At 58.0% G+C, this 26,362-nt stretch overlaps 2 protein-coding genes across 5 annotated transcripts; both read left to right on the forward strand.

Moving 5' to 3' along the window:
- The first annotated feature begins 5,309 nt into the window (after positions 1-5,309).
- ECHS1 (enoyl-CoA hydratase, short chain 1) lies at positions 5,310-13,215 on the forward strand. The gene is made up of 8 exons (XM_028120003.2): positions 5,310-5,418; positions 6,551-6,748; positions 7,307-7,434; positions 8,206-8,305; positions 9,450-9,554; positions 10,018-10,137; positions 11,576-11,643; positions 12,534-13,215. The coding sequence occupies exons 1-8, from the start codon at positions 5,331-5,333 to the stop codon at positions 12,597-12,599; spliced, it is 873 nt and encodes a 290-aa protein (XP_027975804.2). The 5' UTR covers positions 5,310-5,330; the 3' UTR covers positions 12,600-13,215.
- A 2,723-nt stretch (positions 13,216-15,938) lies between these two features.
- Positions 15,939-25,422, forward strand: FUOM (fucose mutarotase). Of its 4 annotated transcripts, XM_028119990.2 has the most exons (6): positions 15,939-16,046; positions 16,802-16,870; positions 18,456-18,526; positions 18,748-18,846; positions 19,506-19,579; positions 19,856-25,422. In XM_028119990.2, exons 1-6 carry the CDS (start codon positions 15,962-15,964, stop codon positions 19,920-19,922), a joined length of 465 nt encoding a protein of 154 aa, XP_027975791.1. In that variant the 5' UTR covers positions 15,939-15,961; the 3' UTR covers positions 19,923-25,422. The 4 variants fall into 4 exon arrangements, with proteins under 4 accessions (XP_027975791.1, XP_087876095.1, XP_087876096.1 ...); XM_088019969.1 differs by lacking the exon at positions 18,748-18,846 and having other exon boundaries at positions 16,802-16,904; XM_088019970.1 differs by lacking the exon at positions 18,748-18,846.
- Positions 25,423-26,362: the final 940 nt, after the last annotated feature.

The raw sequence follows: 26,362 nt of genomic DNA on the forward strand, positions 1-26,362 counted from the left end.
ACAGTGGAGGCTTGTTCCTCCCTGAAAATTTTTAGGATCATCTGTTGAAATTTCAGGGTGGTGCCTCCATGTGCCTGGACTTTCTTTCACTATGTTGGGAACTCAAAGACCCCTCAGTCTGGACACTCCTGTCCTCCAGTCCTGGGAACCTGTTTCATAGGTTATTTCATTAATCAATTATTTCCACCAATGACTTGTCCCCCATTTGCTGTTACCTCTTTCTAAAATTCCTATTTTAGGGTGTCAGAGGTTTGAGACTGAACCTTGAATGTTCAATGTATTCTCTCCTGCTTTCCATCTTTACCTGTTGCTCTGCTTTCTGAAGGGTTTCTGCCCATGAGGCTTTTGTTTCTGCTGTCACAGTGTTTAATTTCCAAGAGCTCTTCTTCCACACACGTCTCTTTTTAGAGAAATGTTCTGTTCTTGCTTCAAGAAAGCAATGTCTGAGGATATGAGTGAGAAACGTTGAAGTGTCATTCTCCTGCTTGGTAGGTTTGCTCCATTGTTTCTTCTGTTTCTACCTTCCAGGAAGACACTTTGCATGCTGGCAGGTAGTTTTTTGCTCATGAGGAAGAATAGGCCAGAGAGCTATTTGGAAATACTAGGCTTGTAAGTGGGGCTCATCGAATTTGAGGTTAACTCTGGGGTGCTCAGGGTGTGGGGGCTGTTAATTGGGGAACCCCCATCAGTATCTCTAAGTCCTTCCTTTGGGCTGGCCAGGCTCCCCAGTAAGAGTCTTCCAGTGTCCTTCCTGCAGCATATAGGTCTGGCTGCTAGTATTTTTGAAGCCAAAGAGTGGACAGGAGTGGGGAGGGTCAGCATTCTGGGTACTGGAGACCCACCTCCAACTACGCCTCCTTCTGGAATCCCTGTGTGCAAAGACAGACGTCCAGGCTGCTGCCAGGATGGCACCAGGGCCACTGCCTGTAATCTAAGAGCTTCTTAAACATGAGAATACATATTCTAATAATTCAAGGTGCTGAGGACTCATCCCGGAATAAAAGACAAATCCCAGCCCTCATGGAATTCAGAAAATGGACATATAAATATATATTAATATGTGATTCTCAATGAAACGTACATGCAAGGGATGCATGCACTTTAAAGGAATGATGTTGGGAGAGGTGTTGCCATAGGAGGACAAGAAGTGGTGTCCGAAAATTCTTACAGAGTACCCAGACCACAGGCTGACCCCTCTCCTGATACTGAACAGTTTCTGTGGCTGGTCATATAAGCAACCAAGCAGGTCAAGGCGCCCGTGAGTGACTGCCAGGAGCGAACTGCTGTCCTGGGGACCGCAACAGTGGGGAGCAGCTTTTGTGCAACCGCTTGCTGGGCGGGTGGCCCTGGGACCCCCACACCCCCCACACACACTCCTCCCTCTGCACCCCATCCCAGGTCCCGGACAGGGTCCTTGACGGCTGGCTGGTGCACCACCCCCACCGCCCCCTGCCTGCCTGGGGCTTTTGTCACGGTCGCTCAGGGAAAGCACCTGGATGGCAAGACTCGTCACACCGTGCTGGTCCCGCGAGGTACACCCTGAGTCCGAAGGCATGCACTTAACCACTGCACAACCCCCACGTGGGGACACAAAGCCCTGGGAGGAAACCGGAAGTCATGGGGACCCAGAAATGGGCTGCTGCACTGGGCCTAGGACCAGTTCACAGAGCTGACCGCCTAACCCCTGGCCTTGTCACTCAACCTGACATCTCAGGCAATCTGACCGAGTCCAGTGAAACATATGTTTGGGATGCAGCCACCCTGCCCCTAGTGTCACCTGTTTGCTGGGAAGAACAACTCTTTCTTTGGGGGAAACTTTACCCCTACCCACTATGGCACCTGAAGCAAAGCTGCTGGTTCAGGGGGCTTCCTTCTCAAAGGTTCCCCTACATGCCATCTGGTTCCCCAGGGTTCAACTCAGCAGGGTCACTGGGCTGCATCTGGTCTACTACAGGGGACTCTTCAGCCCACAGATTAAAGATTCTTTGAGGTCCCAAACTCGGCAAAGTGGCCGCTAGTCTCTGGGTTTCTCACAGGTATGCCCATGGTGAGGGCCCTGAAGTGACCCCTGAAATCAAGATGGTGGTGGAGCCCGAGTGGCCCACCTGTTACCAAAGTGGCCAGTTCTTTTCCTACTCAAGATTGTTTGCCAAATAACCAAACCACATTTGATGGCAAGCTGGTGATTTATTCAATGACCAGAGAATGGAGAAGGGAAGTTCATGGTCTAAAGTCATCTTCTTCTCGATTAGGTCTCATGGTCAGGGTTATACGGGTTTAGGGTAATTAAAGGGCTGGTAAGCAAGCTGACCAGGGGTGTTTTAGGGAAGAGGAAGGGAGCTTTCTTGGAATCAGACTGCCACCTCTTTTTTTCCCTTAAATGGGCGCAGTTGGATCTGTCAGGGCACTAGTAGGTGTTTGGGTTTTTTTAAGATTTTATTTATTTATTTGATGAGAGAGAGAGGGGCAGAGCGGCAGGCAGAGGCAGAGGGAGAAGGAGATTCCCTGCTGAGCAGGGAGCCTGATGCGGGACTCGATCCCAGGACCCTGAGATCATGACCTGATCACCGACTGAGACGCCCAGGCGCCCCTAGGTGTTTTTTGTTATTACAGTGATACGGTAATGTCCTGAGGTCATTTGGAGGGTTAGCACAGTGTCTGAACTGAATCAAACTGGTCCAAAACTGGGTCACTGGGGCTTGTTTGGAGCTTGTGGCTTCTGGCTGTACCTTAGTTTCTTGTGGCAAGCAGCACCTGTAAGCAGGGTGAGAACTGTGAGTTATTGTGGCCTGTTTGGAGCTTGTTAGAGAGTCTCGAGGGACACGCCCACTGCCCCTTACAAGGCAGCACGGTGCCACCTTCATGGACCTGACTGTGGGACTGTGAGGGACAAATCTACATGCTCGTCCTTGGTGAAGGAGGCCCCCTAGCACGGGCCTTGGCCACTCTGGGCAGACCAACTGGCTAGACACTGGCCCTCTCTCCAGGTGGCTGGCAGTACCTCAAGGCTCCAGCCCCATTTTCAGGTTGCATTGTCACTGTCCTCGACTTTATCACCCTTGAAATTACCGTGTCATGTTTTCAGCTACCCTGTCCCTTGGTAGGTAGTCTGCCAGTGGCCACCACCAGTGGGCCCTAGTGAAGGTATTCCAATACTCTCCAGGTCTTACCAGTCGTTTTGGTCATAGCCATTCTAGGATGTAGGAAGTGGTATCTCATTGTGGTTCTGATTTGCATTTCCTCAGTGACTAATGATATTGAGCACCTATATGTGTGTGCATTGGCCATTTGTATATCTTTATTGGAGAAATTTCTGTCCAATCCTTTGCCCATTTTTTTAAGTTTATTTTTTTTAGTAATCTCTACGCCGAACATAGGGCTCAAACCCATATCCTTCCAACTGAGCCAGCCAGGCACCCCTCCTTTGCCCATTTTGTAATGGTTTGTCTTTTTATTATGGAGGTGAACATGTTCTTTATATATTCTAGAAAGAAGACCCTTACCAGATATATGATTTGCAAAAATTTTAATTTTGCTGAGGCCCAATTTACATATACATATATATGAAAAAAAATAAAGGGAAACCTCACCAAAATGGAATCAGGAGCCAGAAGGGGAGCCATGCCACTCCATGGTATTGATTACAGGAAGAATTGTGAATTACAGACCCCTACAAAACGATCCTCAACAGGAGAGTCAACTACAGGCCCCAACAGGGGGTGAGCCCAACAGGTGAACATACAGCCTCCACAAAAAATGGCCCACCCCGCGCCTCAGCCAAGAAGCCCTCTTCACCTGGAACTCTTGCTTCTCTCCAGTGGACTTTAGTTCAAAGCAACCCCTCCCAATGCCCTCCTCCTCCATAAAGTTCCTCACCTTTGCTGGACTGGCACATGGTTTTTCTATAGCTTGCATGTCCCTAATTGCAATTCTCTGCTATTCCCAAATAAACCCATTTTTGCTGGTAAAATACGGGACTTTTATTTCGAAGGTTAATACATTTTTTTTTTTTTTTTGGTCACTTGTTCTTTTGTCCCTAATTTTATGTAGGACAACAGCTGCTCGACTGGACACCAGCCCTGGGGGCTTAGAAAAACTTCTTTTATGCCGCAACCATTTCATTTTGTGTGCCTGTCACAGCGGTGTAGCCCACACTGACGCAGTCTCCTTTAGCACCGGGTTGGTAATCTGCATGAAAATGTCTTTATTCTACCCTCAGCCTTGAAATAAACTTTGCTGAGTATTCAATTCTGGTTTGAATTTTACTATTTATTTGGAACACATCAGTTTTACTTTTCATTTATCTGTTTTGTCTCCGCTATTTGCAGAACCTGAACAAGAATTCAAACGGAGGCCTGGTAATACATGTCTGAACACCTACGTGTTATAACCAAAAAAATTTAAATACATTTAAAATGTCATTGTTAAAAATTAAGTCTTACTTTAATAAGCTACATAATCTTGCTGCCACTTTTTTTTTTTTAAGATATTTATTTGACAGAGTGAGTGAGAGCGAGAGAGCACCAGCAGGCGGACGGGGAGAGGGAGAAGCCGACTCCCCACTGAGCAGGGAGCCCGAGGTGGGGCTCGATCCCCGGACCCCGGGAACCAGGACCCCAGCCGAAGGCAGACGCGTAACTGCCTGAGCCGCGCAGGCGCCCCTTGCTGCCACCGTCTTCTCCGTGTCTACGCGCTTCCTTCTGCCTGGACTCGTTTGCAGCCCGCAAACCCGGTTTCCGCTGACTTCGCGGAGGTGCCAGCCCCGCAGCGGGCGGGCTGATAGGAGGGAAGCGCGTCCCTGGGAGCGTGGGGGCGTCGGGGCTCCCGGTTCCAAGAGCGGCGCCCTCGCGTCCAGCCCGGAGCCTGGCCTCCGGCCCCCAGGGCTCGTCCCGGAAGTGGGGGAACGAGCCCCGGACGTGGGGGCAAAGGTCGAAGGCCAAAGGTCAAGAGGAGGTGCGGGCAGGCCCGGGGGTCTCTGCGGGCGGTAAGAGGCAGCCGGGCCGAGGCGCGGCTGGACGCGGCAAGCCTGCCCTCCGGGGCCTTCCGGGCTGCCGCCCCACGGCTCAGGGTCATCGACGACCGGCACAGGGCTGGGGGCACGCCACAAGGCCGACACTCGGAGCCCCGCTCCCCCCCCCCCCGCCCCCCGCCAGCCTCCTTGGGCTCCGGGACCCTCGGCCCCGCCCCCACCTCGCCACGCCCCCTTCCGGGGCCCGCTGGTCTCGCGATGCCTGCGCCGTCTCGCGACGCCGGACCGGAGGCGGGCCGGGCCCTGACTGGCGCAGCCGGGGGCGGCTCCGCGGGGCGGGGCCAGCCGTCCCCACAGCGCCATGGCTGCCCTGCGCGCCCTGCTGCCCCGCGGCCGCTGCCCGCCGCGTCCCCGGCCCGGCTGCGCGGCCTTGCGCCCCTTCGTCTCGGGTGAGTACGGGACTTAGGGCGCGTGGGAGGCCGGCACCGCGGCCGCCCCGGGACTCCCGGACCTCCCTCCGGGGCCCGACCCTGGCCGTCCCCGGAGGCCCCGTGCCTCCCGGCCCCCGCTCCGGCGCCCCCGATCCCGTCGGCGCCCCCCCGTGCACGCAGGGCCCGGCCCCGCCCCTCTGCCGTCCGGCCGCGCTCGCAGCACCTGCTGCCTCGGTTCGCTGCTCTCTGCGGTTACTGGGGGCCCCTCAGTTGGTGGGACTCCTGACGACGCGCTAAGAGCTCTGGCCATTTCCGTCTGGTTGTCGGTGGTGAAATGGTGCAGGGTTTACGGGACTCGGAGGACGTGCGCTCGGGGCCTCCGGGGTGGGCACGGCCGCGTGCTCCGAACGGCAGCGCCGCCCGCGCAGGCCTGCCCGCATCCGCGGCTTTTCCCAAGTCTGCTCTTCAGACTCTGCGTCCCGCAGCCGGCCGGGCGTGCCCTCCACGCGGGTCAGGGCCCTCAGTCAGGGCCGCACTGCTCCCGAGGCACTCCGGGCCCTGTCCCTCCCTGCGCCGGGGCATGGAGGCCCTGCACCCTAAGCCTCACCCGGGTATCCACTTCCTGCCCCGCTACCGGAGCACGTTGATTTTACCCTGAGTTCCCTTTGCTGACCCGCTTCCTCGGGTCCTGACCTGCCACCAGCAATCACTCCCTGGGCTGCAGACACCCTGCTGCTAAGCATCTCGCCCGTTACTCCCACCAAACCCCCGGGGTGTTCGCAGACACACAGACCTGCGGCTTCTGAGGTTAGCCTTCTTTCTCTCCCGGCCATACTGACCCTCCCCGCGCCCCGGGTCAGCAGCCTGCCCTCTGGCCCGTGGTGTGCCTGCCGCTCTGCTCCCTCACCCAGCTGGTGTTTCTGGAAGGAGCCTCTCTCCCCATCCCTTGTTTCTGATGAATCACAGGGTGTCTGTAGTGCAGGTTCTGGGAAATGTTCAAACTTCTGTGGAGGTAGAGAGAGGTGCACTGGCCACCACGAGGCTGAGAGCTGTGTGCTGCTGCCCGAGGACTGGGCAGCGGACGTGTCGGGGTCACTCTGCCCACGACGGGTCTGATGCCTACACGAATGGAAATCCCTTCTTCCCCCAGGTGCTGACTTTCAGTACATCATCGCAGAAAAGAAGGGCAAGAACAGCAGCGTGGGCTTCATCCAACTGAACCGCCCCAAAGCACTCAACGCACTCTGCAACGGCCTGATCACGGAGCTCAACCAGGCCCTGGAGGCCTTCGAGGAGGATCCGGCTGTGGGGGCCATCGTTGTCACGGGTGGGGAGAAGGCCTTTGCAGGTGTGTGGGCAGCATGGCAGCAGTTGCCCAGGTGTGCGAGGGGCGGTCTGACTGCGGCATGTGGCATTGTGAACAGACTTACACCTGCATGGTAGCGTCAGAAGAGTTAGGACAACTTGGGGTTTACTTAAACCTAGTGTAAAAAGACACAGGTACTTCTCAGAGAGCCACTCTGCCTGTTTAACGTTCACGCATGCTCTGCCAGCAAAATAAGATTATTCAGCGTGATTCGGGTCCTTGACAGTTAGGTTTTGGGTGTGTCAAGCGCTTAAGTGACTGATGAATAAGCCTAGCCTTCCCAATCCAGCTTGCATCTGTTTCCCTCCGCATCACCTCCATCAACACATAGCATGGCACGTTGCCACCATCCCTGCTGCCCTACTCTGTCCAGATGGCCAGCACCTCACAGGCCCCTTAAGCATGGGGCCCTGTGTCAACCATTCCCAGCAGCCCCCAGTGCCTACACACAGTGCACACTCATAGCTCCGTGCTGGTTTGGGGGTGCAGCAATAGTGGGGTCTCTGCTCTCTAGTAACTGGGACTCGTTTCCACCCCCAGCTGGAGCTGATATCAAGGAGATGCAGAACCAAACGTTCCAGGACTGTTACTCTGGGAAGTTCTTGAGCCACTGGGACCGACTTGCCCAGGCCAAGAAGCCGATCATAGCTGCTGTCAATGGCTACGCTGTGAGTGTCAGACCAAGTCTCTTCTCAGCACACTGGGAGGCATCAGATAACCTATTTTTATTCTGAAAAGGCTGGAGTTTAGTTACAGCCACACCGTTCCTGCCGAGCAACACCACAGATCCAGGATGTGCGGAGAGGAGGTGCTGTAGCACCAGCTTTCGTTAGCGGGTGTTCCGCTGCCAGCTCTCCCATGCTCAGCCCTCCCGCGGTCCCTGTGACTCCTGGGAACGTCTCCCCTCTGCTAGGCTGGAGGCCACACGTTGGCTTTTCTGTATGGTTTTCAGTGGTTCCAGCCTGCTCTGCACCTGTAGGCTGACCTCTTCTGCCACCCTCGAGAGCTCGGTGTCCTCTGCGTGGTGTCTGGGTCTCTGGGCACAAGGACACTCATGGGCACTGGGGCCGGTGGTAGTGAAGCAGTGTGGGCAGCTCAGCTCGTGATCACTTAATAAAGCTCCCTGTGGGTAAGGCGAGGTCAGCCAGTCAGGTTCACTGGGACCACAGTCCAGCCTGCTGGTTCACAGACTCTCTCTGGCTGCTCTCGAGCCCCCACAGCAGAGCAGAGACTGTGGGACCCCAAAGCTGAAAGAGCTTGCTGTAGGGTCCTTCTCAGAGGGAGGTCGCCAGCATCAGCCAATTGTAACTAACTTAAAACTTTGCATCTCTTTTAATCTTTGCTACACCCTGGGCCATGTTCATTTTGACGGGAAATTTAAATAAGCAAATGGAGTAAATTTCTGACTGGGTCCCCTGGCGGCGCCTCGTGTTTTGCAGCTTGGTGGCGGCTGCGAACTCGCTATGATGTGTGACATTATTTATGCTGGAGAAAAAGCCCAGTTTGCACAGCCAGAAATCCTACTGGGAACCATCCCAGGTAAAGAGTGATGACATCTCTATAGCTTAAACTCTCCAGGTAATTCTCCAGAATCTCCCCACACCTCAGGAGCTTATCGGCTTTTCCAGTAATAGACAAAAGTGTGTAGCTTACATCTGACAAGGGGTCCCGGCTGTGATATGAGTCCTGGCTGGTGGCCACCTGGCTATGCCCATTGCTCCCTCTGCTGACCAGCACACTAAGCCCCAGGGGCACAGCGGCACTCAGAGAATGGCCCTGGGGGCCTTGGGTCTCTTCAGGCTCCTCTGATGACCGCCAGATCCTTTGTCAGACGCTATTAGGAAATGCTGGCCACATACCACACTATAACTGCAGTGATTCCTGCTTGTGACCCTAAGTTCAGCAGAGCGGGGATTCCTCCCCCACGTGGAGGGTGACGGGAGCCATGGGCAAACAGTGACTCCTCTGTGTCCCGGGGGGCCACCTGATGAGAGCTTCAGGCTTATGGCCCCACAAGTCTCTGCCCTGCATGTAGAGCCTGGAGCCGAGGGCATCTGCTGAGCAGCTGTCAGGTCAGGAGAGGGTGTCTGGGGTCGGCTGAGGGCGAGCAAAGCCCTATATGACCTCTGCTCTCTGCTGGGCTCTTTCCATCCCAGTGCCCAAGGCCTCTGCTTAATTGAGGCAGCACCTGAGTCTGTTGGACTGCGGGTGTCTCCATCAGGTGGTCCCCTTGGCTCACCCTGGCAGCCCGGGGTTCACTGTGGGCCGGACAACAGGGTAGACCACTCTCGGTTCAGCTGCAGAGCGTCAGGTGAGCAGGAGGATGAACAAGGCGTGTGGAGGCACTGGGACAGAAGACCACACTCAGAGCGGCCTGGGAGGCAGAAGCCTTGCTCTCGCGTCAGACCCTGAGGGGAGCAGGCAACACTCGGAGGCCACCCCAGCTGCCCTCCAGGTTGAGCTGGGCCAGGGTCTGAGCTGCAGGGGACCCGATGTGCTGGGCATAGGGCCCGAGTATGGAAAGGAGCCTCTCCTGAGGTTTCTTGGGTTACCTCCTTTCTGTCCACCTGCCCCACCCAAGGGGCCCCATCTTCATCCCTCGTAACTTGCTGGAAGTGTGTCTGGCATCTGGGCATGCGCTGGCCATGAGCCAACTATGACCGGTAGCCCTCCGCCCCTGCAGGTGCAGGGGGCACCCAGAGACTGACCCGCGCTGTTGGAAAGTCACTGGCCATGGAGATGATTCTCACTGGTGACCGGATCTCTGCCCAGGACGCCAAGCAAGCAGGTGTGGGCCAGGGCTGCCCCACGGAGCCACCCTCACGGGGAGCTGAGTGGAGATGGGAAGAAGGGGGCTGCATCCAGGTGTGCCCATGGGCGATCAGCACGTTGACTTCAGGTGTCCTGAGAACCCGGAGGACAACTGCCTTTATTTGGAATGCCACACGTACAAGAGTAACTGAAGTGTATATCAGCTTCAAGAGTCAAAACCATCTTTTTTCCCAAGCCCAGCGTCAGCAGTGGGGGCTCTCCAAGACCCTCACAGGCACACCCTCTCCCTGCCCCAGGTGACCCACTCTCCCTCCCTTTTGGTGTGTCTGTAGGAGCCTTGTGGCCCCACCTCAGGGGTGGTGTGGACCCTGCACCCCTGCAGCCCTCTTGGCCCCCAGAACACCCCAGCTCTAGGAGTGGTCTTGTGACTCAGAGAAGCACAGCCATTGCTGTTTGCTATTCACCTATTTGTGTTTTAGGTCTCGTAAGCAAAATCTTTCCTGTGGAGAGACTGGTCGAAGAAGCCATCCAGTGTGCAGAGAAAATTGCCAGCAATTCTAAAATCGTAGCAGCAATGGCCAAAGAATCCGTGAACGCAGGTAGGGGTTCTGCCGGGAGGAGATTTCGGAGGGCTGGGAGCCGTGGTTCTAAATGATGCATTTTAAGCCTCCCTGGACAGAAATTGGGAGGATTCTTAACATTGGGATTCTGGCTCTTTGTAGCGTCCCAGTCTTTGGTTGCTGGCTCACAGATTCTCCTGAAATGTTCTGAGTTGTCCTTGGTATCAGGACCCAAGAAAGGAGCCGGCCTGAGGGACAGGAGTGACAGGCACTGGGGTGCAGGGAAATGGTTGGGAAGGGCAGGGCAGTCCCTTAGGCAAAGCCAGTCTGGCTCCTGAGAAGCCCGGCTCGCCTCCTGGAACCTGGTGGAAGATGCTCCTCTCGGCCAGCAGTTGTGCCTGCAGCCTGGTGGCCGCACAGACTCACGGGACACCAGCGTGAACTGGGGACAGTTCACGCTGCTCCTGGTTGCTCTGGACTCTCCGTCCTCTATACAGGCAAAGCAGCTCCAAGCCCTCCTGAGAATTTCTTGAGTCTTAATGTAGCGTGTTGTGCTCAGCATTGGGGTAATACTGCCCAGTGCTGCCTGTTGAGAAGGCCGTGAGCCCAGGATAGCTGAGCTGCGTCAGGTCTGTGTGCTCTTCTGCAGGGAGGCGGTCAAGGCCCCCGGGCTGCTGCCGGCCTTAGTTGGCTGAGCTGTTGTTTGTGACGTGGCCACAAGGGTGAGCAGGTAGCACTCGCTTAAGAGGTGGACACTGCTGTTCGTGCACAGGGCCAGTGAGGCCACGGTCAGAGGCACGTGCCATCACCCCAGCTGCTCACCCAGGGAAGATGCTTCACCTTCACTGGAAGGACGGCCCGGAGCAGTGGTATTCTTACCACCCGGGACTCTGTTCTGGCACAGTGTTCCTTTTTCAGGTTTTCATTCTTAATTTTTATGCTTTTTAAAACATATTTAATTCTGGGGTGCCTGGGTAGCTCAGTCCGTTGAGCATCCTGCTCTTGGTTTTGGCTCAGGTGGTGGTCTCAGGGTTGTGGGATTGAGCTCCATGTCCGGCTCTGCACTCAGCCGGTATCTGCTTGTGAGCTCTTCCTCTCTCTCAGCCCTCCCCCTGCTCATGCACACACGTGTTCTCTCTCTCAAAATAAAATCTTTAAAGAAAACAGAAAGTAATAAAATATATGTAGTTCTGCAGGTTCTCAAATCCTCTTGTGATTGGACAGAGTTGGCCTTTATTCAGTTCCTCGTGCCTCTCTTCTTGGGGCCACCAGCGGTGAAGCTCCGAGTAGGTTGCTCTGCTTGCATCTCAGCCGGGGTGGGGCATTGAGACAGGGGTGCTTCCCAGGCTGTGGTCTAAATCACAATGAAATTAAGGTTGATGTGGGTCAGTGGGGAGTGTTTCCTATCACCATAAAAAAAGTTGCATGTTCCCACATCTAACACCTGAGTTCATAACTTCAGGGTTCTCTTTTTCAGCTTTTGAAATGACATTAACAGAGGGAAACAAGCTGGAGAAGAAGCTCTTCTATTCAACTTTCGCTACCGTGAGTAAACATTCAGTGGAGACACACATGGTCCAGCTGTAGAAATCACTGGGAATTTCCTTCTAGGTTTTTTCATTAAATAGCATTTCTCTTTGGTCAAACTGTTCGCTTTCCCTGTAGCTGGATCCGATGTGTCCCGTCCACGAGCATGATTTTTGCAAATGAGTACAGTGTGTAGAAGTTCACAAGTGTGAAGGGTGACTTCCTATTACAAAAGGTCTGATGAATCGCACCTTTAAACAGCAAGCTCCTGTATTTAAATGCAGTGTATCTGCCCATAATTTTCTGCATCATTCCAGTTACTTGGAATGGAGTTCGAATGTATTCTAATACTGCAATCTGAAGCTTCAGATCAATGTTTTCTAGGATTTGACAGTCACTGAAAGGGAGTCCTTCTTGTAAGTCATTAAAACCCATCTCTCAGTATCGGATAGTCATGTGTAGGTGTTTCATGAAAGAGAGATTAAGAAATGACTTTGGCTCTTGAGGAAGTGAAGGTGTGTTTGTGTATATATGCACACATGCAGGTGATGAATTAGTGAATGAACCAAACAGGTGCATCTGAGGTTCTCTGTGGGTGACAGTTTATTTGACACACAAATTAGTGGTTTCTGAATGATCACACCTAGGGGCTGGGAGGCGGGGGGGGCGGCATATAAAAATGTCATTTCCAGGCCAACCCTAAGTGGTCAGGGAATCCAGGCCATTCCCAAGTTTCCAGGTAGTCCTGATGCAGGACCCTCCCTCCCTGAGCTCCTCCACTCTGTGAAATCTGAGTTTCAGAGGAACCCACAGACTGTGAGCAAACCACAGAGACAGGCAGAGCCCCACACCTTGACTCCAGAGGAAAACATGAACGTCTATCCGTGCCTGTTTTCCCTTTCCCACAGGAAGACCAGAAAGAAGGGATGACCGCATTTGTGGAAAAGAGAAAGGCCAGCTTCAAAGACCAGTGAGCGCCTCCACCTCTGCCTAGAACCTTCTACTTAAAGACAGATTTAGAGTCTGACAGTCTTAGAAGCAAGTAAATCCTTCTTTTATAAAGGGCCGTGTAGGTGACACACAGTTTATCTGACGCTTGGGGCGCTCACTCCTGGGTGGTAGGCAGTCTTCACCCAGCGGCCATGAGAGTCCGTATCTGGAGCATGTTCACACTCTGACCGTATTCTTCTTAATCAAAAATTATGGGGCGCCTGGGTGGCTCAGTTGGTTAAGCGACTGCCTTCGGCTCAGGTCATGATCCTGGAGTCCCGGGATCGAGTCCCACATCGGGCTCCCTGCTCAGCAGGGAGTCTGCTTCTCCCTCTGACCCTCTTCCCTCTCGTGCTTTCTATCTCTCATTCTCTCTCTCTCTCAAATAAATAAAATCTTAAAAAAAAAAATTATGAGGGGAGCCTGGGTGGCACAGATGGGTAAGTGACTGTCGGCTCAGGTCGTGGGATCAAGCCCCACATCGGGCTCTGTGCTCAGCGGAGAGTCTGCTTCAGATCCCTCTCCCTCTGCCCCTCCCCCACTTGTGTGCGTGCGCTCGATCACACTCTCAAATCAATAAAAATCTTTTTAAAAATTCCACTCATGAGTGTTTGGTGATGTGTTTAAGTTTTACTCGATTTCAGGAGCTGAGAGAGATTCGATGCCAAGCAGTCACTTTGTACAGCTGCCTTCAGGTGGAAGCACATCCCCTGCTTGGTGGCTGTGCAGTCTCACAGCCAGTGACTGACCGCTCAGAGGGCGGGTGCTACCAACCACGCGGCAGATGCGGATCCCGTTGTGCCTCTCTGGAGGCAAACGCCATGTCACTCTGCAAGCTTGTTTTGTCATTGTGACCTCAGTCAAACAGAGTCCATAAAGTAAGTCACCTGGCACACTCCCAGGGTAACCACTGTTAATAGGTATGTAGCTTTCTAGATGTTTCTCTGCACACGTGTGCAGACACACGAGGATAGCAGTTTTCTTATAAAAATGGAATTGTGCATCCACACTTCTGCACAGCGTGCTGACCCGTTACCTTCTGCTCCGGTCCCACAGGTGCACCCTCTTCTATTTGAATTGTGCTGAAGTCTAGGAAACAAAGCTTACCATCTCAACCATTTTTAAATCTGCAGTTCAGAGGCATTGAGCATAGTGACAGTTACGCAGCCGTCCCCACCATCCATCTCCACGCTGCTTTGTCCTCCCAAACAGAGACTGTCCCCAACAAACGCTAACCCTCGTCCCCCCAGCAGCCCTGGCGCTGTCTCGGCTACCTTCCTTCTGTATCTGAATTCAGCGTTTCCGGGCTCCATTAGGTTCTAGCAGGTCCTCAGGCTTGCTTTCTTCTCATTGCTCGGTATTATTCCTGTGAGCGTTCCGCTCGATGGCCCTGAAATACGTGATGATACAGGAATGTCGCTTACTTATCCCCGTGGTGTTGGATGTTTAGGCTCGTTTCTTGTTATCAGGACTCCCATGGGTAACACTGCAGTGACCATTCTGTGCATGAATCCTTGCACTGCGGTGCGAGCATGTCTGTTAAGATTTCGAGAACTGAGCCTACCGCCTGCGGTGGGGACCTGCCCACTCTGCCCCATCAGCAGCAGTCGACAGGGCCCGTCTTCTGGTGCTTGTCAGTCTGCAAGATTGGTGTTAGGGCTGCTTGTATCCAAATCCCTAGGGTGCTTGCTTAAATACACATGCCCAGACCTGGATCAGAACTATGGGAGGCCCTGGAATGCGCGGTCTCCAGCGGTTTCTGGTGCCCAGCAGAACTGTGTTCGGGGCTATAACACTGAGTGTCATTTGCTGTGGGAGACAGAATTTCCACAGCAGGCTTCCTCTGCTGGCTTCGGACTGGTGGGCCAGCTGCATCCCCCAGATCACACCTCACAGGGCACTGGGTGACCGAGGGACCCCAGTTACAGGAAGCCCCCTCTGCCCCACCAAACATCTGCCACTGAATTCGTGGGTCAGCGAGGCACAGTGCTCTAGACCCTCCATCTCTCCAGGCCATTGAGTGAAAGTCCTGAGCATGGGTCAGAGACCATTCTCCTACTGCTTGTGTGGGCTTCATGGGTGAAGGGGGCTGTCACTGTCCCAGGGTGGCGCCCCAGCCTCAAAACATCCTCAGACCCTCTGAGGTGAGGTCAGGACATGGGCATCTCTCCAGGTGGGTGCTGGGCACCATGGGGACCCAGCTGGCTCTTGGCGCTGTGCATGCAACAGAGCAGCTACAGCTTAACTGATGGCCCTACGTGAGGGGTGAGGCCCTGCTGGCTGCCATGCAACCCCCATCCCTCACCCCATCAGTCTTGCTCTATGGAGACGGCCCCAGCTCTCAGTGGAGGTGTGCCCATGGCACTGCAGGATGGCAGATGGAGTGTTGCCACCATTTTTGGAAAACAGTCTGCTACACATTCAACCAGGATCGGGCCCTGGAACCACCATCCTGACCCAGCCCTGGACACAGAGAGGCGGTGGGGTGCACCTCGGAGGAGGGTGGGGTGGGTATCTTCCAGCAGGGAGGTGGTGGCACCCTGAACAGGAAAGCACAGTATGGTTCGTGGTCCCAGGTCTCCAGGGGCAAGGGGCAAGCAGGCAGGGCACTCTGGCCGGCTGAAGGCAAGGTGCTCCCTCTGTTCAAGGGGACGAGGTGTGGATACGTTCCCCACCCCACCCCCAATCTGGACACCCCATCTTCGTGGGGTGGGGGTGGGGAGGTCCAATCCTGAGGAGGACCAGCAGCTGGGGCCCCTGGGTAAGAGGTCAGGTCACTGCTGTCCTGGGATGGGACACTGCACCCCATTCAGGTACCTGAGGGGTGTCAGCAGGTTGGCGCCTGGGAGACGAGGTGGGACCCCCCACTAAGGTGCTCCCAGCACACCAGCTTGGCCCGGAGGCCGCTCCTGCCTGCCCTCCAGGGGACCCCTGCAGGGTCCCCTGCAGGGCAGGCCCGTGGGCGCCCTTGTGAAGAATGTTGGTTGAAGAAGTCGGACGGCTCTGGCCACCCGCCCTCCCAGGGACCCAGCGGGCTGGGCTGGGAGTGGGGGTGGGGGTCAGCAAGGCCTGAGGAGCGGAACGGAAGGGGGATGGGGAGGCCGCGAGGGGCGGCAGAGGGACGCCTGGGCCCGGGATCCCGCGAGGGACGCGAGGCCCCGCAAGACGCTGCGGGGCTGTGCCGGGTGTCGCCCCCGCCCCCGGGCAGCACGCGCGAGCCGCGGTCGTCGGCGCGTCCAGCCCTCCCGGGCGCCGCGGGGGGCCCTCCCCATCGCGCGGTTGTGCCCCCACTCCTGCCCCGCCCCTTCCGCCGAGGCCACGCCCCTCCGCTCCAGGCCCCGAGATCATGGTGGTGCTGAAGGGCGTCCCGGCGCTCCTGTCCCCTGAGCTGCTCTACGCCCTGGCACGGATGGGGCACGGAGACGAGATCGGTGAGGGGCGGGGACAGGGCCCCCGCCACCCCAGGCCCCGCAGGGGTCCTGACCCAGGTTGTGCTCCCGTCCGGGAGGCGACAGCTCCCCAAGCCCGGGAAGAGCCGGGTCCTGGCGTGGAGGCATTGCTTTGGCCGCCCCGTCCCACTTCCCAGTAGGACACCCGCCAGCCCCACATTCTTTAGGAAACAGGCCCGGCTGGTGGCCCGAGCCCCTGCCCAGACCTTGGTCGCCCCCAGTTGGTCACGAGGACGGTGGCCCTTGGTCCGGGCGGGGCTGCGTCGGCAGGTCCGGCCCCTCCCCCAGCCCGGCTTTCTGGGGGCCCCGGGGCCAAGTTCCCAGCTCCGGCCTCAGGCCCAGTGTGCCCCTTATTCCCCAGAACCCCTCCCAGGCGGCCCACGAGGGGCCACACCGCTTTCTTTGGGGCGGTTTGTCTTTTCCTGGAGCCATGGACCTGGGGCGGGGGCTGCGCAGCCGGACGCCGGAGCGGGCTGGGGGCGGCGGCACCCCTAAGGGGTGGAGGCGGGGGGGTGGGGGGTGGGGGTTCTAAGCTCCTCGCTTGTAGCCCCTGCAGGTCCTCCTGCACTTGGAAACTTCCTCTCCCCGCCCCCACCTCTGACGAGAGGAGTCGACGGGTCGGGGAGGGCAGTGGGCATGACCTGACGTCGGACAGGTGACCCACCCGGTGGGAAGGTGGGCTGTGCAGACCCGCGGACCCACCGGGGGATGTCTAACCGGGTTGGATGGCTGTTCAGTTTTTGCAGACGTGAACTTCCCCACCTCCTCCATATGCAGGTGTGGCCCAGAGGAGATCCGCGCTGACGGTGAGCGGGCCAACTCCGGCAGAGTGGGGTTAGGGTGCGTACACCGTGGCCCCAGCTCTGGGCTCGCCAAAGTGCTGCCGCCCTAACCCCCATCCCCACTTATTCCCCAGCACCCCCCAGTGACCCAGGAAATCCCAATGGCAGGACCGGCAGAGACCCTTTTCCACCCCAAGGCCCCAGAGGTGACCCTGGGCCTCCTGCTCTATCTCAGATACCTCTCAGTAACTTCTTGCCAGTGGGGAAACTGAGGCCAGATGCCTTGTTGGCTGGCTGAGCGCTGGTGCACCCCTGCCCCCCACAGCCCAGGTCCGTGTTCAGCTTTTACTCTGCTGTAGAAACCCCAGTACTGGTGACCTGACCTCCCAGGCTCCAGGTGCCCCCATGCTCTGTCTCTGAGACCCTCTGACCCTCGGGGTGGGCCGCAGGCTTGGCTGGGAGGGGCCTGGAGTCAGGTCCCCAAGGTGATGGTAGTAGCCGAGTTAGTACCAAGAATAAGGGGGTGGGGGGTGTGAGGACACCAGCGTCCCCCTGTCCTGCCCTGCCTGGGCTGGCAGTGGGCTCAGCCTGGGCCTGACTGTCTCCCCGCCCTTAGCAATGCTCTCAGAGAGGACACAACTCTTTCTGTGAAACTGAGGCCACTGAGGCACAAAGATGTGAAATGTAGGGTAAAGCAGCCCCTCTGGACAGAGCGGGCCAGTGGTCTGAGGCCTGTCCAGTGGGCTGCTGGCTCCAGGCCCAGTGGCCTTGACTTCCACCCTCTGCTGAGGGAGATGAGCCAGCCATGCCTCAGTTTACACTGTGGGCCAGATGACCAACATGCTCTCCTTCCCAAGGAGAACGGGACAAGGTGGGCCATGGGGAAGGCCAGAATGCTGGAAGATAAGGAGCGGCCAGGCTTCCGAGTGACCCACGGCCTGCGAGTTAGTGGAAACAAGCAGTTAGGGGTCAGGGCCCCCACGCAGACAAATCTAACCACAGAGAAAAGCAGAGAAAAAGGCGGAAGAAAATGCACCCGGATAGCAGGGTTTCCCACCAGCCGGCAAAAAGATTACAGCCAGTTCTTTCTTGTCACCAGCTCTGTATTTCCCCGTTTTGTACGACCAGGACTTTAACCGTGAGAAACCAGCTTTACAGGAGAGCAGGGATCTTGGAGACCAGTGGGCAGGTTTGGGGACAGCCTGGGGCAGAACAGCCTCTTCCCAGAAACCCCTGTTCTCACCACAGGATAAAGGTGGCAACCCAGGGGTCGTCTGGGGGAGCTGGGGTCAGGGAGGTGGCCCAGGTGCCCCTCTGGTGGATGAGTGTTTGAGGTCACCACCAATAACTTGTTTGTGCAACTAGACTGAAGGGCAGGGCGAGCCCAGAGCCAGGATGGTCACAGGTGCCGTGGCAGGGAGAGGCCAGCGTGACCCCAGTAAGTGTCAGCAGGCAGGCAGCAGGGGCCTGCATCCCCGGCTGTCCTGGGCCCAACACCATCCCTGCTGGCCGGCTTCGTGAGGCCAGGGCAGAAGGCCCAGAGGGCAGGCGGCACTGCCGGTGGCCGGGTGGCGGAGGGCTGCAGGCTGAGGCTGGCCCTCCACCCTAGGCCTGGGCATCCCACTGCTCCTGGAGGCTGTTCTGAAGGTGCTGCCCCTGGACACCTACGTGGAGAGCCCGGTGAGTGCCTGTCGCCACACTGCCCCCTCCCTGCTCTGATCCTTGGGTTCTTTGTCAGACCTCGGAGGACCCATCTGCCTTGAAGGGTGGGGGGAGGACATGTGTCCCCAAAGAGCCCTGAGCCTGATCAGAGGACCCCTAAACTGTCACCCAGTGTGGGGGCTGGAAGTGCCCACGGCAGCTGGACAGATAGAGCACAAGCTGACCCCCTCTGTTCCTAGGCTGCTGTCATGGAGCTGGTGCCCAGTGACAGGAGGACAGGCCTTCAGACTCCAGTGTGGAGGAGCTACCAGTCCATCCTATTTGAGGCTGGCTGCACGGTGAGGCTGCAGCCCCCACCAGGAAAGCACTCAAGGAACCCCTGCACCTCCTTGGAGGCCAGGGAGGAGTAAAAGACGGGCCCCGAATCCACCCTACAGTGTGGCTCACTTGCTCACCCTCCACAAAAGAGTGACCCTGGGGCTGTGGCTGTCCCCTGCCCCCAGCCTCCCACCTCTCAGGTCAGGGACCCTGTCGTGGCCTGTGGCCCCTCACCCACCCCAGCTTGTGTGAGTGGAGCCAGGGGCAAGTGGGGCACCCCTGGCCCCTGTCTTGTGGTCAGAGGCCGGGCCTCATGCCGCGTGTCACCCCCACATTGTGAGGGGATGAACCTGTCCCCCCCAGGACCTCCCACTGGCACGTCTTGGGCAGGACCCACCTGAGGAAAGGCTGCCTGGGACTCCTCTCCTGGGCAGGGGCCCTCCTGCCTTCAGGCCAACTCCAGGAGACACAAGGGCCCCAGGCAGCTGGCCACCACAGCCCCCCATGTCCCTGCCTGTCCAGTCGTCACAGCTTAGAGGCTGAGCATCCTTGGGACCTCAGCCAGGAGAGCCAGAGACATGAAGCTCAGAGCGGCTATGTCTCCTCATGCCCCTGGCACCTGCTTGGGCCCTGAGGGTTTCTGAGCAAGGCCCCTCAACCATGACATTTTGCCTTCCAGAGCACCCTGGCGAAGATAGAGAGGTTTCAGTTTTATGCGCGGGCCAAAAAGGCTTTTGCTGTTGTAGCAACTGGGTGAGTTCTGGCTGAGTTCACGGGGTCCTGCAGGGTCCTGCTGGTCAGGGTAGGTTCGGCTAGGTCTGGCTGGGTCTGGGTCATATGAGGCACTTCCCCTACCCTCTGCTCAGCCCCTGCCCCAAATGAGACTAGAGGCCCCACTGGGAAGAGGATTGTCAAGGGATTTGCCTGAGGACTGGTCCCTGGACTTGTCTCGTGGGTGGGGTGAAAGTGCATGGGATGGGGGGCAGAGCAGGGATCCCAGTTTGGTGCTCAGCTCAGCTCCTTCTGCAGGGAGACGGCCCTCTATGGAAACCTCATCCTCAAGAAGGGGGTGCTGGCCCCTGAGGCACTGTTCTAGGCCTGGCGAAGACCACTGGGCCCAGAGAGGAATCTGGATCTCTGAGCCAGACAACGGACGAACCGGCCCTGCCCTGCTCAGCCCAGACTGCACCCAGCTGAGGACCCCAGGGGCCAGGCCAGTCCTGGGAGGTGGGGGGAGGGGCTGCTGACTGGGGCTGGGACTCAGCCAATTTACGACAACGGTGTGAAGTGTGGTGACTCGTCAGTGTTCAGTCCAGGGGTTTCAACAACAGCCCCGTCCTCACAAAGACTTGTTTGGTGCCCAACACAAGGGAGGCCATTGGCTCCTCAGAGCGCCTCCCCCTCCCCGCCACGCATCCTCAGGTGGGAAGGAGGGCCTCCCTCCTGTTCCCTCTCTCCAGTGGTTGAGTGCCTGCTGAACACACAGGGCCTGAGCCGTCCTGGGAAACGGGGGTGAGGCGGGAAGAGGCAAGAGGACTGGCCGTGCCCAGCAGGCAAAGGGCCAGCCTGCCTGGAGGCAGCATGTGGGAGGGGGGCTATGGTGGCTTCTGGCACGAGGCTGGGGCGGGGGCTCAGGGTGCGCAGGGTGGGAGTATCCTGCCACCACTGCTCTGGGCCCCAGGGTCTCCCCAAACCCTTGCCCTCCCCGCCAGGCCTCCCTCTAGCCACGTGGGTGCAGAAGCTGGTATGAACGGGGGCTCCTGGGCCCTAGGTCCCTCGGTGCCTGGGGAAGGCTCCCCTGCTGGGGACCAGCGCTGGTGTCCCAGATGCCAAGGAGAACCTGGAGGGCAGGCAGGCCCACTGGGCCGGAGGTCTGGGGCTCAGCCTAGGGAAGGGACCCTGCCTGGGCCCAGTCACTGCCAGGACTTAACCTCAGACCCCTGATCCCACGGCCACTGCTAGCCACACAAAGGCCTTTCTTTAAACAGCTTTATTGAGACTTAGCTGACATACAATCAACTGTACACATTTAAAGTGGACAGTTAAATGCCTTTGGATGTTGTCTACACTGGAGAGCCTCTTGCCTCCTCCAGCGTCCCCTGCTCACGAGGCTCACTCACCTCAATGGCCCACTCCCAGATCCTAGCGGCACTGCTGCTCCAGGAGCTCTCAGCCACATGGCTGCACCCTTGGGTTGGAGGAAATGCCCACGGGGAATCCTGGCTCCAGGGATGCCAGAGAGAGACTGGGCCACACACCACCCTGGGCTGTCCAGGGCCATGGCCACCACTGACCTTGGATCTGAGCTCGGCGCTGGGCCCCAATTGCCCGTACCCAAATTGCTCAGACGGGGGCGACCTGCAGGCCTACTAACCCTCACATGTGCTGTGCAGGATAGTCTGGGGCCTCCCTGTGCACTTGGCTCCTCTGGTCTGGGGCAAGAGCAAGTGCAAGGTGCACAGCGGTGAGGCTGGGACTCACCGTTACGGTCCTGCTGTCAGAGCAGGACCATGAACGGGTCACTATCCAGTCTGGGGTCCCTTCCTCAGTAACGTGGGGATGACAGTGCCCCTACTTGGTGGTACGGTGCCAGACGGTGAGCACGTGAGCCGTCAGACAGAGCATCAGGGCGTGGGCCACCATTCAAGTCCTCAGAGGGTACCCATGGGAGGACACAGAACTCTAGGGCACGTGAGGTCACCCTGGACAAGCCCACTGTCCCCAGAGCAGCCGGATGCATCCGAATCTGCCTGGTGCTTTATTCTGTCTTAAGCACTGGAGTGGCTCAGGCTGGGGACTGAGAGGCACTCAATGCTTCCCTCTTGATGCAGGGACATGATCGCCACACACAACCCCATTTGCATTTGCACACACAGTCTGCACACATTCAGTATGTGAAATAACTCCAGTGAGCTCATGCCCGCAGCCTGAGTCCTGCACTGCCCCCCACCTGAGCACTGGTGCACCTGTCCACCTGAGCACCCACCGACGGGCAGCCTCCTGCCGTCTTTTTAGGGCCCATCTGCGGGGAGCTGACTGGTCCCAACCACTGACCTCTGCCATGCCCCTAGCCCCATCCCAATGTACAAGGAGGAGGCCTAAGGGGAACAGATTATTCCAAGAGCAGGGGTGCTGGGTTGGGGGAGCTTTGGGGGCTCTCGATGTGTGGAGACAAGCCTGTGGCACCAGGAGGACACGGGCCTCCCTTCTCCCAGACAGAGCAGGCTAGGACCATGGTCACTGTTCCTGAAGACACATGTGGCCTCCGCCTCTGTGAGGTTTATTTTTCCAGTTGGGGAGGGGTCAGGGGCCCCAGGAATCCCCTCTGGGATGGTAGATGTGGTCTCGATCCTCCTCTGGCCCTTGAAGCACCTGGGGAAGTGACAGCGCCCAGGACCAGAGCCCTGCCTCATCCTGGACCTCCTGGGCCTCCTCGGGCGGTGGGTGGTACAGGTCATCACGGTCCGGCTCAGGGTCCCACCTGGGGCTTGGAACATGGCCCAGGGTGTCCTCGGTTCCTGCCTGGGCCTTGGTGCCTAAGGACAAGGAGATGGGATGGAGGTGTGGTTCCCCTCTGGAGGGAAGCCGACTCCATGGGGGCTCGCCTGCTGTGACCTTGTTCCACACCCCGCCAGGGGTGCTCACCTTGACCTTGTGGTTTCTCCCATGTGGCAGCCGCAGGCTTTGGTGCCACCAGCAGCCCCGTGAGCTGGTTGTCCTTTCTCAGAGTTTCCACCATTCGGGTGCCCCAGGCCCTGCGAGCACGGCTGGGTCAGTCAGGTCTACCTGTTCCAAAGGAGGCAGCCAGCCAGCCCGGCCAGTGAGGGTGCCCACCACCTTCTGAGCAGCCTGGGGGCCCTGGGCAGGAGACCTAGTGGGAAGTTGCTCCCCACCAGAGTCCTTGGTGGCTCAGTTCCATCACTCACGACCTGCCCCAGGGGCCCTGGGACAAGCAGCCCTGCCCACCCCCCCCCCCCCAAGAGCTATGGCCAGGCAACCTCCATGGAAGCAGGCCAGGCTTCCCCACCACATCCCTGAGCTGCAGGGGGCCCAGGAAGGTCAGAGCGTCCCTTGGGAGGCATCCTAAGGGTGTCCCCTGAGAAAACGTCCTGGCCCAGCCCTGGGTCGTGGAGACCCAGAGAACGTGGGCAGGAGCTCCCTCCTGTTCCGGAGGCCAGGACTGTGCACGCTGGGGAGTGGCTCTCTGCCCTCTGGCCTGGCCCAGTGGCCCTGGGGGAGAAACCAGCAGGTGTTGCCTCATGTGAGTGCAGGGAATGGGGCATGGCTTAGGAGGACCTCTGTCTGGGGCCTCGGCCCTGTCCCCGAGGCTGCTAGGAGAGCTAGGGGATCATCCTGGAGCCCCCTGCCCCCAGGCTCTGGTAGGCCTCTGACAGATCCCATGGGGCCCCATGCAGGCTGGAGCATTGCCCCCTCCCCGAAGCTGCTGTGCGGGGCTTCCCCGCCGTCCACAACGCCCTTAGCTTAGGGGGTTCCCAGAAGGGGCTACTGGGGGCACTCACTCCTCTGTGTCCCGCTCAGGGGCCCCGACGTGGCCTTTGGTCTTGATGAGGACCTGGAAGAGGGAGGTCACAGGTGTGGGGTCCAAGGTCAGAGGACACCTGCAGAGAGATGGCTCCAAGGTCCCCTGGACCACACTTGCTGACTCCACCCCACCCTCTGCGGACTGGACAGAAGCCATGTGGTTCCTGGAGAGACAGGACCACCCCTGAGGCTGCGTCTGCACCACCCCTCCCTGGCTGATGGCCTGAGGAAGGGGGGCCAGCTCCTCTGAGTCCAGCCCTCTGTGGAGCGAGTTGAGCACGGGGGAGTGAATGAAACGTGACCCCTGGGGAGCGACCAGCTGTCTGTTGCCAGGAAGGGGTGGGCTTTCCCCTTCACCTGGTCTCTCCCAGATGTGCAAGTCTGAGTGGTCTTGGCCCAGGGTGGGGTCGGAGGGGAAGAGGGATGGGGAGACATGGCCTGGCACCAGTTACCTGCACAGAGAGCATGCACAAGGACGGAGGATGTGCTCGGACTCAGTGCAAGTGAGTGTCATCAAGGGCCCCCTCCTCCACCTGGACCACCTGGGCGTCCGTGAGCCTTGCCCATCGGACCCCACACAGGGACCTGCTCCCCGTCATCCTGAGGGCCCCTCCCAGTGCCCAAAAGGCCACCCGCCACACTTGGTGCCCTTCCTTCACATTCCTTGCCGGTGGGGCAGGGCTGGGCGGAGGAGCTCACACATACCTGGGGCAGGAAAGCCGAGCCTGCCTCCTCCAGCAGCAGAGCCGCCAGGCTGGTGACCAGGAGGAGCCTGAGGGGACCAGAGAGGAGAGTGAGAGGCCGGGCAGGTTTGCTCCTGCTCATCAACCTCCAGATGGGACGCCTAGGGGGGCAGCCCAGTGTGGTTGGCAGTATGGGTCCCAGCCAGGGAGGCCTGGGGCCAGGTCCACTTCATTGTTTCTCCATCTCATAGACCAAGGACACACAGGCACAGAGATGTGGGACTGCCACAGGCCCACACGTGCTCTCAGGGCCCCTCAGACCAGGGGCCGCTGCCCCGCTGCACCCAACATTCTGGACAGATCGCTGCAAGCACGGGCCGCCAGGTGGATATGATGATCCGTGCCTTGCCTCCAGCTCCCAGCATCTGGGCTAGCAGCTGCACACAGATATGCACCCTCTTGGACACAGAGCAGTGAGGGCTAACAGCATCCTCGCCTAGGTGCTGATGGGCTAGGACCTGGGGCAAGGATCTCAGAGTGCTCTGTGTCCGTGGCACCCTGAAGCTGTGCACGGTGGCTCCCTCAGGGCCAGACTGCACCTTGGCTCATCTCAGAGCTGTGGGTGGACTGTGGTGTCAGTGCCTGGGCACAAAGCCCCACAGGAGGCAGGCAGGATGGGTGCTCTTCCTGGACACAGTCAGCCTGACCCCTAGGGAGGCCAGGATGGCCAAGAGGGGAGAGGAGCCAAGGACCAAGCCCCAAGCAGGGAGTCTGCAAAGAAACACACGCAGGACAGGTGACCAATGGACCCAGCAGTAAAGGTCCTGGGAGACTGACTGGTGCCTGGTGTGTGTGTGTGTGTGTGTGTGTGTGTGTGTGTGTGTGTGTGTGTTGCGCGGTGTGTGCATGATGCATGTGTGCGTGCATGGTGTGTGGTACATGTGGGCATGGTGTGTGTGTTGCGCGGTGTGTGCATGATGCATGTGTGCGTGCATGGTGTGTGGTACATGTGGGCATGGTGTGTGTGCATGGTGCATATGGTGTGCATGGGTGAGCATGTGTGTGTGTCTTGTTAAAAGACAAGACAACAGGCCCAAAATGGAATCGCTCACCCCAAGCCCCAGGTCACCAACCCAAACCCAGAAATGGATCCTTAAAGCAATGAGGCGGGAACGCGTGGTCAGCCCTGGGTAGGTCATCTGCCTGACAGGCCCCTGCTGTCCCCTGAGGAAAGGTCACCCTGCAATGACCCACCTGCGTTTTGCTGCAGGAACTTTCTCGTCCCGCTCCCTTCTGCCTGTAATTCCTGTCTGCCGGATGGGATGCTGCCTGATTCTAATTGATTTTGCTCAAATAAACTCAAAATTTTAATATGCCTCCGTTTATCTTTTAACAGTCTGTGTGCTCACAGGGCTCTTCCTGGCGTTCTGGGGAAGGGTTCTTTCTGTGGCTGGCCAGCTGGCAGGCTGGGCAGGGCTGGGAGGGGCCGGGGAGCCCAGAGGGTCAGCAGGGGCCTCAGATCAAGGCTTCCTACAAGCTGCCCCACCCCCGTAGCCACAGATTCCAGTCCCACAAAGACCTTTGCCTCTTCTCTCCAAGTGGCTCAGCACTTCGGGGCGAGGGTTCCTGTGCACACCACGGGAGCCAAAGGGCCGGGGCATGCCCTGGACCTTGGGGCACTGGCCTGGTCTGGTTCAACTGCCCTGCCTCTCCTGGGCACCGACTCGGAGACAGCGGCCGGCTCTCGTGCTGGCAGGGGTTGAACTGTGGACCTGTGCCTACGTGTCTGGACTCTACACGCACCACCACACTGTCCAGCTAAGCCAGGGAAAGCACCTCCCACACCTCCCACATAGGACCTCTGCTGGGTCCAGAGAGTGGTGGGGAGCATGGGGCATCCTGGCTGTGGGCCCCCTGTAGGTCTCTTTCCAGGAAGACAGCTCTGGATACCAAAATGTTCCCAAGACCCCCAAGCCACCCAGCGAGCCACCTCTCTACAGGAGGGTATGGCCTCTGGTTCACACCAGGGTTCCAAGGAGAAACCCCCAGAACAGGAGGGCAAGGGGAGGGCTCTGGCGTAGAGGAGGAGGAAAGGGGACCCCCATGGAATGAAGACAGTGTCTGGCCCCAGGGCCCAGCACACACCCCTGCTTCCAGGGTGATGTTCTCTCAGCGTAGCGTCTGACCCCTGCCCTCAGCCCCTGCCAGCCTCCAGCCTCCTCTTCTTGACCCAACCCTTTCTTTGGGGCCGTCACAAACCTGGTGCCTCTTCCCTCCCACGTGCAGGGGTGATGCTTTGCTGGGTCAAGGG

The sequence above is a fragment of the Eumetopias jubatus genome, unplaced genomic scaffold (genome assembly GCF_037043125.1).
Source record: "Eumetopias jubatus isolate StellerSeaLion01/CBP00866 unplaced genomic scaffold, mEumJub1_p1.0 scaffold_17, whole genome shotgun sequence".
In the NCBI taxonomy this organism is placed as follows: Eukaryota; Metazoa; Chordata; class Mammalia; order Carnivora; family Otariidae; genus Eumetopias; species Eumetopias jubatus.